The 12,351-nt window shown below is 57.0% G+C and overlaps 2 protein-coding genes across 5 annotated transcripts; one reads left to right on the top strand and one right to left on the bottom strand.

Annotated features, from left to right (window-relative positions):
- The first annotated feature begins 3,473 nt into the window (after positions 1–3,473).
- ASB6 (ankyrin repeat and SOCS box containing 6) lies at positions 3,474–8,533 on the top strand. Of its 2 annotated transcripts, none has more exons than XM_042830956.1 (7): positions 3,474–3,565; positions 3,684–3,908; positions 4,300–4,481; positions 4,867–4,973; positions 5,391–5,499; positions 5,967–6,065; positions 6,451–8,533. In XM_042830956.1, the coding sequence occupies exons 2-7, from the start codon at positions 3,727–3,729 to the stop codon at positions 7,218–7,220; spliced, it is 1,449 nt and encodes a 482-aa protein (XP_042686890.1). In that variant the 5' UTR covers positions 3,474–3,565; positions 3,684–3,726; the 3' UTR covers positions 7,221–8,533. The 2 variants fall into 2 exon arrangements, with proteins under 2 accessions (XP_042686890.1, XP_042686892.1); XM_042830958.1 differs by having other exon boundaries at positions 3,487–3,908; positions 6,451–7,223; positions 8,043–8,533.
- Positions 8,534–9,177: 644 nt separating this feature from the next.
- Positions 9,178–11,899, bottom strand: NTMT1 (N-terminal Xaa-Pro-Lys N-methyltransferase 1). Of its 3 annotated transcripts, none has more exons than XM_042830960.1 (5): positions 11,840–11,899; positions 11,312–11,379; positions 10,433–10,633; positions 10,038–10,290; positions 9,178–9,649 (listed from the first exon to the last, which is right to left on the bottom strand). In XM_042830960.1, exons 3-5 carry the CDS (start codon positions 10,592–10,594, stop codon positions 9,393–9,395), a joined length of 672 nt encoding a protein of 223 aa, XP_042686894.1. In that variant the 5' UTR covers positions 10,595–10,633; positions 11,312–11,379; positions 11,840–11,899; the 3' UTR covers positions 9,178–9,392. The 3 variants fall into 3 exon arrangements, with proteins under 3 accessions (XP_042686894.1, XP_042686893.1, XP_042686895.1); XM_042830959.1 differs by having other exon boundaries at positions 10,433–10,627; XM_042830961.1 differs by having other exon boundaries at positions 10,433–10,627; positions 11,321–11,379; positions 11,840–11,873.
- Between the last annotated feature and the right edge of the window lie 452 nt (positions 11,900–12,351).

Genomic DNA, 12,351 nt, shown 5'->3' with positions numbered 1-12,351 from the left:
GCTGCGGGGCGATGGGCAGCGGCGGGGGGCTGAGCACCGCTCCTCGGATCCCCGCATCCCCGCATCCCCCCATCCCACACCCCGAGTCCCCCCTCTCACCGCCTCTATCTGCTCCACGCGCAATTTCCGAGCTCGCAGAACCCTTTCCCACCCATCCCGGCCCCCGGAGGAGCTGTTTTAACATTGGCCGAAAGCTTTCCTTGCGCTCTTTCCCTTGGAGCAGAGAGGGGCGCGCATTTCGATGCAATCCGGCGCTGCCAAATCTGATCTTCCTGACAAGGCAGCGGCTTCCCGGAGCTCCGCAGATTGCGGCTGAAGGCAAATTTTGGCAGTCTGCGAGTCCGCTGCGTGTGTGCGGGGCTCCCAGGGTGCCCAGCCCCCAGCCCTCCTCCCGCTATTGACGTTTATTGGCCCCAGTGTTTGGCCCCGGGGTTGCGTTGCAAGGCTGCAGCCCCGGCGTCCCCTCGGCTGTGTGTCCGCAGGGATGGTGGCACCGGCACCCTCGGTCGTGCATCCTCTCAGCCCCACTAAAACCATCTCTTCCCAGCACGGAGGTGATGCCGCAGGAGGAACAACGCGGCCCCGGAGCGCGGGGTCCCACCATCAATGTGACAATGGCTTCTGCTGGGGGGCAGCCCCGTGGCCAACACCTCCCCCCCCCCCCGCCCCATCTGCTTGTCCAGAGCCGATGTCTTTCATTCCATCCGTAGCATTAAATAATTAAAAGGAGGGAATAATCACCAGCAAAACCCCCTCGGGTTCGCACTTCCTCAGGCCCTCTGACGGCCGATATTTTTTTGGGTGAAATACGACCTTTTTATTTATATATATATATATTATTATTTTTTGTAACGATCAAAGGGGATCAGAGCTCCAAAGGAAAAAAAAAAAAAAAAAAAAAAAAAAAAAAAAGAGGCCAAGCGTTTTCTTTTCCCCAATCCTCACAGCCCGGTGAAGTTTCTTTAGACACGCAAAGATTTACACACCTTTCTGCGGGGTGCCTGCAGTTCCCCGCCGCTCCTCACGCATTTCCATGGGCAGGACAGGAACAGTAAAGCATTGAGAAACCAGGCGGCCTTCAGCCGTAGCCCTGTCGGCCCTTCAGAGGGTGAGCGCCTAATGGCTTTTTTTTGAAGTAGGGGTCAAGGTTGGGCTTGCTTTCCCCCCCCCCCCCCCCCCCTTTTAAATAAAACAATCTGTATTAATGCAATTTCCTTTTTAGCTGTAGGATTTAACTTCTACTTCTTTTTTTTGGAGGGGGGGATTGAAAAATGAGTTTTAAGTGATTAAAACTGGTGCTGGCTAAAGGAGATCCCGGCACAGAGGAGAGCGTTGGGCGGAAACTGAGCCAAGCACGTTCACTGCACCTAACCCTGAGCACATGGGCTCCGATCCCACACTGCGGGGCAGAGCAGCACCGACCCACTGCGATGCTGTCTGTGCTCCTTGGCGTGTTTCCTTCTTCGTTTTTTCCCACCTTAGAACGGAATGAATGCAGTGAATTGAGGCACAAATCGATGCTCCGTTGTGTCTTCCCAGCAGCGGTGTCACACTGCGGGGGCAACTCGAGGGGCAGGGGCTGCAGTGCCTTTGGTGGCATTGCACACCCCCAGCCCCACGGGAAGGCTTCTCCCCCAAACCCCTCATTCCCCACTTTCCATCTCCTTCTTTCACTCCTTCCTTCTCCCTCTCTCTTTCTTTCCCTGCCAGCAATCCCAATCCCAGATGAACCAATACTCCGTGGCTCTGCTATTTCCCTTTTATTCCTCCCCCCCCCCCCCCCCGGCAGCCGGGAGGGGGGAAAAGTGGGGAACAACGAAAAAAAAAAAGAAAAAAAGAAAGAAAGAAAGAAAAAAAAAATCAAAGCTGCACATATTGGATCCAGATGTGCTTGCAGCCCTTTCCAGCAATTTAATTAAATTCCCCCAGACAGCCAGGAGGATTTCTTAATGATCAAATTTCCCTGGCTTTCCTCCTAAAATGCCCCTCTTTCTTCGGCTCGCCGCTGCTCTGTCTCCCTGATGGATGGCAGCTCACATTCCTCCCCGCCGCCCCGCCGGGTGCTGCCAGCAATGGCACAGCCGGGCACCAACAGCGAGCAGTGGCACCGGGCTGCGGGTACGGGAATGGGGGGGAGGGGGGGAAGGATCATCTGTGGGGGATCCGGGTTTACGGCCCTGCCGGGGGGGGGCCACAAAGAGGGCACAAGGGGACACAAGGAGGACACAACAAGGATCCGAATGGGATGTGGTGAGGACACGGTGTGGATGCAGCGGGGATGTGGCAGGGATGTGGTGGGCACACAACAGGGACACAACGGGGACATGGATGGGACACGATGGAGATAATACAGGGACATGGCTGGGGCACAACAGGATCACAGCAGGGACATAGCAGGGGCATGGATGGGACATGATGGAGGCACTGCAGGTGGGTACACTACACAGACATGGCTGGGGCACAACAGGATCACAGCAGGGACATAGCAGGGACATGGCAGGGACACAAACAGGGACAAAAACAGGGATACAAACAGGGGCACAGCAGGGACACAGCAATGCTACAGCATGATACGATAGAGACATGACAGGGCCGCAGCAGGGTCACATTAGGGACGTAACAGGGACACCTACTCACAGCACTGCCTTCTAAATGATTTCTTCCCTAACAGTGCCTGGTGTGGGATGGACCTGCCTGGTGCCTTGTGCTGCCAAATGGCTGGGGATGGTGACAGTGCCCACCACCCGCACCACGGTCTGGGGAACACGGAGGGATTGGGGATGGGAGCAACACCACGGATGTGAGCATGGTGCTGAATCCCCAGCAAGGGGAGCTGTTAGCCCATGGGTGCAGTGCAGGGGGGGGGGCACCCACTGCTCTATGGCTGCAGTAGGGGGCGCCTTGGAGACACGAAGGCACCTGCACCTTTGGGTGCTCCCTGGAGGGCGATGGGGGGTGCGTGGGGCTGCAGGGCCGTGCTGCACACCTGCACGCACCCGGTATGGCATGGACAGAACCAGAGCCATTGAGGGCAATGGGAAGGGGCTGTCACTGCTAGGGGGCGGGATGAGCATCTGTGCATTGGTGTGCGTGTGCACTGGTGTGCGTGCACCCGCTTGCAGGCACGCATCACGCACGTGAGAACAGCTGCGGGTGCGTGCACCTCTTGCACACCGCATCTTGCAGATGCATGTGGGGCGTGTACACACCTGAGGCGTGTGTGTGTGTGTGTGTGTCTGTGTGCATGTGTGTGTGCGCGCGCGTGCACGTGCGTCTCGCGCCCACCAGCACCTGCTGCGCGCGCCCCCGCCCCGCTCCCGTTCTCCCGCTGCCCCCTGGCGGCCTCGCGCGCACTAGCCCCGCCCTCAGAGAGGCCGCGCCCCTCGTTAGACCGCGCCCACCGCCAGGCCCCGCCCACCGCCAGCCCCCGCCCACAAAATGACGAAACTGGCGACTTCCGCTTCCGGCGGCGGGGCCCCGAAGTGCGGGCGGCGCGGCTGTGTTTTGTGTCGCTGCCTTCGGGCTTCGCTCCGCGGGGCCGGCTTGGGGCCTCCGGGACGGCCCGGTGGGTTCTGCCGGCGCTGCCTCGAGGTTTTGGAGGGGTGGGGTCGGAAATTTTGGGAGCGAGAGAAGTGATGTTTTTTTAAAACGCAGAACTATTGGAAATTCGTGTTTGTTTTCAGAGGAGCGGGCGGCCCCATGGAAACCAGGCCCGGGTCGGCCTGAATGTGGACGGGCGGCACCGCTGTGCGGAAGGGCCCTGCGGGTCTGGTGTGCAGAGCAGAGTGCTGCAGGATGCCTTTCTTGCACGGCTTCCGCAGGATCACTCTCGAGTACCAGCCCTTGGTGGATGAGATCTTGGCGTTGCTGGCGCTGCAGGATGCAGAAAGGCAGAATGCACTTGAAAGGTAACTGACCGGGCTCCAAGCAGAGCTCTGAGGATAAACACCTGCTTGGTGGTGGTGGCTGGAGCTCTGCAACTTCGGCACTGGAGTAAACCCTGTCTCAGTGAGGGCCATTTTTCTGAGGGCCATTCTCCTTCTATCCTTTGGGAATGCGGGATGGAGCAGAGCAAACGTGAGGCTGTGTGCGCTCCTCAGAAACTGGCTGACCCACAGCAACAAAAACTCACTAGGGTTTCAGCTGCACTCCAGTGCTGCTGTATAACCCTGTAGCCAGCAGTTTACAAGAGAACAGGAGAAACCTGGGCTTTTTCTCCCTCCCTGCTTTGACCCTTGCAAGCTCATAGGAGACACATACTGCCTGGGTGAGTAACTGGTTATTTTCATTCATTTCCAGTCATGCCTGCCTGGGCAGCAATGGAAGCCAGCTCTCAGCAATGAGACAAGTCTTGGAGAGGGAAGCCCACTCCCCATTCTACCAGGAAGGTGTGAGCTATACCTTGCTGAAGGTTACTGAGCTGGGGCTTGTCGAGGCTGCAGAAGTACTCCTGGAGTTTGGTGCAGACCTCAGCTTTGAAGGTATGGCTGTGGGAAGGGCACTGTGCTTGACTGCTCCTTGGGCTGGCTGGGAGGGGCTGGGTGGTGAGAAGCTGCCCCTGCAAGGCAGAGATAGCTGGGACAAAAAGGGAGGGGTGCTGCTGGCTCCGGCCTCAGGCTCCCACTACTGGATTTGATAGATTAGATGTGCCTTATCTAAATCCAGCTATAAGAATGGGCTGGGGGGTGGCCAGAGAATGGGAGCCATCTTTGAGAGCTTTTGATAGAAGCAAAGCCATTGCAGATGCAGGACCTGGGGCATCTGTAACGACTGCTTCTGTGGGCAGCTGTTCTCAGTGCCCACCCTGGCTGACATGTTCCGTGTCTGGGAAGACCCTCGGTTCTGACCGCGTGTTTTTGTCCTCAGACCCAGTCACCTACTACACCCCCCTGCACATTGCAGTGCTTCGCAACCAGCCTGACATGGTGGAGCTCCTGGCACGCCACGGGGCCGACATCAACCGCAGAGACCGGGTACGGAATTGACTGCTTGGACACAGAGGTGCTCCAGCTTCCTTGGGCCTGCAGATGACCAGTCTGTGGGGTCGGCCCTGTCTGCTGCCCCTTCCAGAGCCTGCTGCATGCCATCTGCCATCAGTGGCCTCCCAAGCTGCTGCCTGCACTGTTCCAGTGCTGTGGCAAAAGCTGAGACCGCCTTTGGCCAAGCAGACCTGCCTCTGCTGTGGAGTGTGTGGTGGGAGGAAGCTGGGGTAGATCAACCTCTCCCTGTAGACATAGTGACACTGGGGAGGGGGCTGTCACTTGTTTTTTGGGGACAGGATGAATTATCTTCTCTGATGTTGGCCATGATGAATGGCCCCATCGGTGATTCTCCAGAGGTACTCATGAATAGTCCTTAATACTTGTGTGTTTTCCTCTTGCCCTTTACAGATCCATGAGAGCAGTCCCCTTGATCTGGCCAGTGAGGAGCCTGAGAGGCTGCCGTGCCTCCAGCGGCTGCTTCAGCTTGGGGCTGACGTCAATGCAGCTGACAAAACTGGTTTGTGGGGTGCTTCCAGCAGGTGGGCTGGAGCAGGGCATGGGATCTGTGTACCTTCACCTTGCTGCTGCAAATTCTGCCTGCTCTGAAAATTGATGCAGGCTGCAGAACCTCCCTGGTGTTCTGTGCTGTCTCCTAGTGTCTTGTCTGCATTAGATGCAGCAGGAGGCTAAAAGCAGCTCTGTACAGCCCATGGAAGATGGGGGAGAGGGAGATGAAGGGGGGGGAGGAAGGGGGGGTGCTCTAAGAACCGCTCTGCCATCACCCATGTGCCTTCTGGGGCCACCACCAGCCCCAGCTGTGCCACCACAGCTGTGCTCCGTCACAGCAATGTTGGGAGCCTGCTAGCAGAAGGGCTGTCTGCCTTGTGATTAGCAATTGGGTTGGTGGGATGGATTCTTTTCCTTCCTTCTGGGGGTGTTTCCAGGTGGAGCACTGTCTCATCTGATTGTCTTTTCATACTGCAGGAAAGACAGCGTTGTTGCACGCCTTGTTGCACTGTCATTGTAGCAGTGTTGTGGATCTGGATGACATCACAGAGAGCATCCGTCTGCTGTTGGAAGGAGGTGAGGGCAACTGCTCCCTTCTCCACTCAGAACCCCTCTAGGCCTGGTGCTTGCTGATTCTTTGTACAGCACCAGGTGCTGCCCTCCCAACTCCTTTGTGTTCCCAGCTGAGCAAGAGTAAAGTCCAGAAGAGCACCTGTCCAGGGGTGCTCTGATTTGAAATACTTTTCCACTAGGAAGAAGCACTGTGGCTGTCAGCTGTCTTGCTGTCAGTTCTACAGTGGGTTGTGCAGGTGCATGATGCAGTCAAGTACTGCCTTTCGTACCTCCTGGTGGTAATAAAGGATCTACACCCCCTCCCCCCTCTTAGTATGTCTCATAAATCCATTTTGATTGTGTCCTGCCTTTCTTTATAGCTCCATTTATGTTCTGTTCCTTCCTCCAGGTGCAGATGCCAGGGCTACCACTGAAAATGGTGACACTGTCTTCACCTACATCATCTTCCTGCTGGGTGACATAGACTTGGCAAGCACGGAGGTGGCAGAGATGCAGAATAGTTTCTGCATTCGTGTCATGCAGCTGCTCATGGCCCATGGTGCCAACCCCAGTGAGTGCCCATCCCTCGAGTCCTTGACCTACCGCTGCCTCCAGAACTTCACGTGTCACTTCCCACTGCTGCGTTTCCTGCTGGAGTCAGGTGCTGCCTACAACTGCTCCCTCCACGGTCCTTCATGCTGGTCAGGCTTTCAGACTGTCTTTGACTGCCTCTGCTCTGACGTCAGTATCCTCAAAGATAGCAGCATCTCTACAGAGGTCATCCAGATGGGTCAGACTCTGCTGGAGCTCATGATGGCCAGTTCACAAACCATCCAGCTGCCCAGCGACTTTGAGGTCGACGTTAACAGCTGCAGGTACCACGAGGAAAAGATCAGGAGTCTGTTCTGCTCTGTGAAGCAGCTGGAGCACACCCCACAGGCACTGAAACATCTCTGCAGGGTGTTCATCCGGCAGCGCCTTAGGCCTTGGCCAATAGATGTAAAAATCAAGGCTCTGCCTCTTCCGGACAGGCTGAAGTGGTACCTCCTCATTGACCACACTGCTGTTGGGCACGAGGACCTCAGCCTGACTGATGACTCCTCATCTCCTCATTCTGTGGTCACAGTGCCTACGGAGGGTCAGCACATCACTGCTCTGCGCCTGTTGTCCCTGCAGTGAGAGGTACTGCTGTCCCTGTGCCAGTGGCTTTACTAGTTCTGCCTGTGGTGTCTCTGCTGAGTTTTCAGGGGTGTGCTTTTTTGTGCACAATGCTGCATGCGTGTCTGTGGAGGTCTCGTGGCTTTAAAATACGTTGCATGGAGGTGGGCAGAGCCCGGGGGTGAAGAGGGATCCTGAGCAGTGAGAAGCTGGACACTGCAGGATGAATATGGTTTAAAAGGTGGATTCGCCTTTGCAAGGTGAAAGAATGTGGATCTGTAAGAAAAGGGGTGAGAGCAGGAGGATGGTGTGACCATACAGGTCTCTGCTCTGGCTGCAGGGTGGGAGAAGCAGTGCCATGAATGGCAGCACAATGAGATGCCTCAGGATGCTGAGAGATGCTGCTTCTCCCGGGAACTGAGCAGCACTGAGCAGGGGAGTGCTGGCATTCAGGCCCTCCTGTTCAGTCAGTGGAAGCAGCCACAGTCCTGCATCTCTGCCTGGATGCGGGTGCCTTCTTCACTTACCTGGGATTCCAAAACCAGGAAGTTGGAGGGGATGAGGGGAAGTGGGGTTAGGAACAGCAGCCTGAGTGCACAGTATTTGCCAAGAGTGCTGAATCCACTCAGCACAGAGCACTGCCTACAAAGGGTGCCTCAGTAATGCTGGACTCCAAGGCAAGCAGACAAGTGGCTGTTCTTGGCTTCATGTTGTGTCCTTGTGCAAGGATGTGGGATGGGCAGCTGTCTCCTCAGTGCCTTGCTCCTCCCTGTTCCTTTTATCTGCTTCTCTTTCCTTTGGTGATTGCATGCTGAATATTGATCTCCATTGCCTCTTTCCCAGGGGAAAGAAATTGCAGCAGGGCTGCAATGGGAGTTTTCTTGCCAAGCTGCTACTGGAAGCCTCAACTTTTGGGGCTCTGCAGGAAGGTCCCAACCTGTCACAACCATCTGGCTGCATCAAGGAGGCATCTGCTTCCTTGTGAAGTGCAGAAGATGCTGTAAAGCTGAGCCCCCCACATTTCTGTTGTTGTTGTTTGTCACGGGGAACAGATGCAGAAGAGGAAGAAATGTACTCTGAGCAGATATTTATAGCAAGTGGATCTGGGATCCACAAGCAGTTGGTTGCAGAAGAGCTGTCTCACCACATTGCCCCTCCTGGCAGCATCTGTTTTTCACCTTTTCCTGCTAAATGGAACTGGAGCTGTGCATCTTGATGAATTGATGTTTTGAAAAATAATAATAATAATAATAATAATAATAATAATGTGATAAAATACTTCCCTGCTGTCTGGAATGGAAAATGAGCAATTAAACAAGGCCTTTTAAATAGCATCAAGGTGCATGTTTCTTCTGCAGAAGAGTCAGGGTGGAAGCAGGGGCTCCAGCTGGTTCCTGGGGAGGAATTCAAGGGATGGGTGGCAGCAGCTCTGTGGGCTCAGCCCTTGGTGAGCAGCTGGGCCAGTGTTAGCAGTTGTGGTGCATTAGGTGGGCACAAGCCAGTGGCTGGGCAGAAATGCTCTGGATGGTGGCAGAGGAGGAGTGTTAAAAGCTAGGAGGCAGCTGCAGCATTTAAGCAGGAGGCGTGGGGCCCAGGATTATGTCTGCCACTTGTTTTGCTGCAGGTGTGGAGGCCCGCTTTGTGGGTTTACAGAAGGCCCTTCTCAGAGCCCCACAACCTACAGCGTAGCGTAAGACAATGGCAGAGATTTCTTCTGTTTGCCATACCCAACTTGGTGCCAATCTCAGCCCTCGCTTCTGTAAGCCACAGTGAGTTCATGAGTGGGACACCCAGGCAGGAGAGGGAATCCAGCCTGCCACAGAGATGTACCAAGCTCCTGCTCACAACCAGGGAGCAAACCTGCAGGTGCCCAAGGAGCACATCCCCAACAGGGGGACTCTCCTGCTCCCAGCACTGTTGGGTATCTCAATACAGATCCCTGGGTGCAGCATCAAGCCATCTGACAGAACCCGCGTGCTTCAGTCCAACAGCAGGAAAAATGTATTTGGCAAACACCTCTTTTCACAAACAGCAGCAACTCGGAAGACGAAGCCCCATCCTCACCACCAGCCCCACACAGACGGAGTCGCAACGCCCTCGCTGCCCCGCGCTGAAGGCACAGTCCTCACCCCTCCTGACCCCGGCAGGAACCGGCTGTCCTGGTCCTGGAGAGACCTCCTCCCATCAGCACCTTCATCTCATGGCGAAGGTGTAGACATGGTAAATCTCATCGGGGAAGTTCTCCTGGCGCTCCTCTGCCAGGAGGTGCAGCCCGGCCCGGCGGATGATCTTACGGACCACATCCAGGTCCCTGCAGACGCTGCTGTCCACATCGTCCATGATGACACCCTCCTGAGCCATGTTGTCCTTGATGACCACGATGCCGTTGGGCCGCAGGCCGGCACGGCATCGCTTCAGGAAGTCAGAGAGGTGGTTGTCAGTGAGGTGTCCTGGGGGGCAAAGCAGGTATTAGTAAATGCAGGGCCGCCAGGCAGTGTGATGGATGAAGGGAGGCTGTGGTTGGAATCCCTCCTGATCCAGGCAGACTAACATTTGAGCAGTGGAAACCATGGGGATGTTCAGCTCGCATCCTGTGTGCTCAGTCCCAGCTCTGTCCAACCCACACCTCTCTGCCCTGGCCTCAGAGTTTGGAGGGAAAAGATGCCACAGCGCAGTGCCCTCCCACAGCCCCTCTGTGGGTCAGACCCCCTACCCAGTCAGGCTGCAACACTCACATCTTTGTCTCCAGCAGCCCCAGGTCTACTCAAGCCCCTCCCTGCGCATGTTGGGGTACCTGGGACAGGCAAGTGAGACCCTGCTAAGCCGAGCGACCCTCACCAATGACCCACTGGATCCAGATGACGTCGTAGGAATTGGGCTCAGGGCTGAAGTCCTGGAGGCCACAGCAGAAGTAGTTGCGCACCCGCCTGCCTTCCTCCCCCAGGTAGCTCTTGGCCTTGGTGAGGAAGTCCTCGGTCACATCCACCATGTCCACAGTCTTGAAGAGGGGCAGCAGCAGCCTCTTGGTGATGCGGCCGATGCCAGCCCCGCAGTCCAGGGCGCGGGTTGTTCCCGTTCGGTTGGGGCCATCCTGGAGTGACAGTGTGAGGGACGGAGCTCAGAGAAACGGGACGACCACGTGTGGAGCTCACAGAGCAGCAAAGAGGGAAGAGCCCAGCTCTGCTCAGGGAAGAGGACAGAGCTCTGGGAGCACAGCAACCCACGGCACCTACCCGCAGAAAGCGCTGCAGGAATTTCCTGGAGCTGTTGATGTCGATGCTGGAGATGTGGCCGTAGCCCCCCAGCATGCCGTCCACTGTGGCGGGCACATCCTTCCAGTACTTCTCTGCCTTGGAGTAAAACTCAAACTCATTTTCCACCACCTCACTCGTCATGCTGGCTCGGGGCACGGATCCTTGTGGGACTCACTGCTCCTCCAGGGGGGGAGAAATCACAGGTGAGGCACAAAGCCCCCCCACCAGGTGGGGCTCCCAGCGCGCCCCCCAGAGAAACAGCATCACCACCCTCCCCTTGTTAATGCCACAGCCATGAAGATCAGCTCTGTGAGCACCCTGACTTGGGGCTGACACCCTTTATCACCCCCTAACTGGGCTATTTCAAACCCTAAAATCCTCCTGGGGAGCAGAAAAAAGGAGCAACAAAGTGTTTTCAGAGCCTCCCAGGCAGGGACGCTTCAGCCTCGCTCAGCAATACCCCATTTCTTCCTTTGAGGGCTGCCCCAGCCTTTTCACCTGTTCTGCCTCCTCTCTCCAACTTAAGAGCATTAATGTTTTATGTGTTTATCTACACTGACAGCCCCATCAGTCACCTCCAATTACATCTGGAGTTGCTAAAAGTTCTCCTAAGCACCTACCTGAGGATTGTAAATCTCAGCCGTGACCACCAGTTAGATATATGTGCCATGTAATAAAGTCAAGGTATAATCAGCAATACAAGCTATAAATCCCCCCCAGACATCCCATAATTCAAACCGCTGTGGATGTGATTAACTGCACCAGGGATCAGAAGCGAGATTTAAGGTGGCCAAAGGCTGAATTTGAGGACTTCAAACACCTTTATAAATAAGGCAAAGACCCCGTTAGACACAAAACCTTTCCTACGGCAGCGGAGGCAGTTTCGGGGTCCTCAGCTTGATGTCCCAGCGTGGCTGCGCTGTGACCTAAGGGAGGAAAGAACGCAACTGGAATCCTAAAGGACAGCACGGCAGCCCCGAAAGGAGGGAGGTGAGAGCCGCTCCTTCCTCAGGGCCGCCCCACAGCGCCGTGTATGGGGCGGAGGTTCCGAGAGCTGCACGAAGCGGGGCTGGCAGCGGCACCGTGCCGCTGGGCGCCTCCCCCCCCCTGCTGTGTACCGAGTGACACGGCCCAGCCGCTCCCGCGCAGCTGCAGGCCTCAGCCCGGCTCCTGCGGCCCAGGACCGGCAGTGACGGTTTGGGGCCCTGGGAGCCGGGGGGAAGAACGCACAAAGGCCTAAAGCGGCCTAAAGCCGAGCCGCTCTCCCCCCCCTCCTCGCCGGCCGCTGCCAGGGGCTCCCGAACCCACAGCCCCGCGTCGGGGTCCCGGTATCCCCCGCCCCCCCACCCCGACCTCCCCTCCCACCCGGACGCCCCCAGCCGTTACCTCGGGCCGCGGCCACGCGCCGTGAGGCGGCGCTCGGCGTGACGTCACGGCGATGTCACGTGCCGAAAAGGGGGCGCGGCTCGGAGGCCGGACGGCGGAAGCTCCGCCCTCACCGCCGAACCGACCGCCTCCGGAGCGCCGTAACCCTGCACGGCCGCCAGGAGGCGCTGTTGTCCCGCAGTGCCGCTGCCGTCGGAACTCCGCCGCCTCCCGCGAGGCCGGGCCGTGCGGAGCGGAGCGCAGCGTGCGTCCATCGGCGGCCGTCACGGCGCGGAGCGGCACCGCGTGCCCGCAGCCCTGAGCCTGCGCCGCGCTGTGCCGCCCTCCGTGTGCGGCTCTCGGCCCCGAGTGCGAAGCCGGGGGAAGCAGAGCAGCGTGGCACGGCCCGGCCGAGGGCTGGGCAGCTCCGCGAGCCTTCCCTTTCCCTTTTTCCTTTTTCCTTTTCCCTTTTTCCTTTTCCTTTTCGCTTTCCTTTTCCTTTTCCTTTTCCTTTTCCTTTTCCTTTTCCTTTT

The sequence above is a fragment of the Centrocercus urophasianus genome, unplaced genomic scaffold (assembly GCF_019232065.1).
Source record: "Centrocercus urophasianus isolate 14NV4802_14NV808 unplaced genomic scaffold, USGS_Curo_1.0 seq_34, whole genome shotgun sequence".
In the NCBI taxonomy this organism is placed as follows: domain Eukaryota; kingdom Metazoa; phylum Chordata; class Aves; order Galliformes; family Phasianidae; genus Centrocercus; species Centrocercus urophasianus.
The sequence above is the reverse complement of the archived record's forward strand: the minus strand, read 5'-3'. Positions and strand labels throughout refer to the sequence as shown.

Coding starts and splice junctions, on each gene's coding strand:
- ASB6 (XM_042830956.1), top strand. CDS start 3,727: ATGTGGACGGGCGGCACCGCTGTGCGGAAGGGCCCTGCGGGTCTGGTG. Junction 4,974..5,390: donor ACATCAACCGCAGAGACCGG/GTACGGAATTGA, acceptor TGCCCTTTACAG/ATCCATGAGAGCAGTCCCCT. Junction 5,500..5,966: donor CAATGCAGCTGACAAAACTG/GTTTGTGGGGTG, acceptor TTCATACTGCAG/GAAAGACAGCGTTGTTGCAC.
- NTMT1 (XM_042830960.1), bottom strand. CDS start 10,594: ATGACGAGTGAGGTGGTGGAAAATGAGTTTGAGTTTTACTCCAAGGCA. Junction 10,291..10,432: donor TCCTGCAGCGCTTTCTGCGG/GTAGGTGCCGTG, acceptor CTGTCACTCCAG/GATGGCCCCAACCGAACGGG. Junction 9,650..10,037: donor CTGGATCCAGTGGGTCATTG/GTGAGGGTCGCT, acceptor TTTGCCCCCCAG/GACACCTCACTGACAACCAC.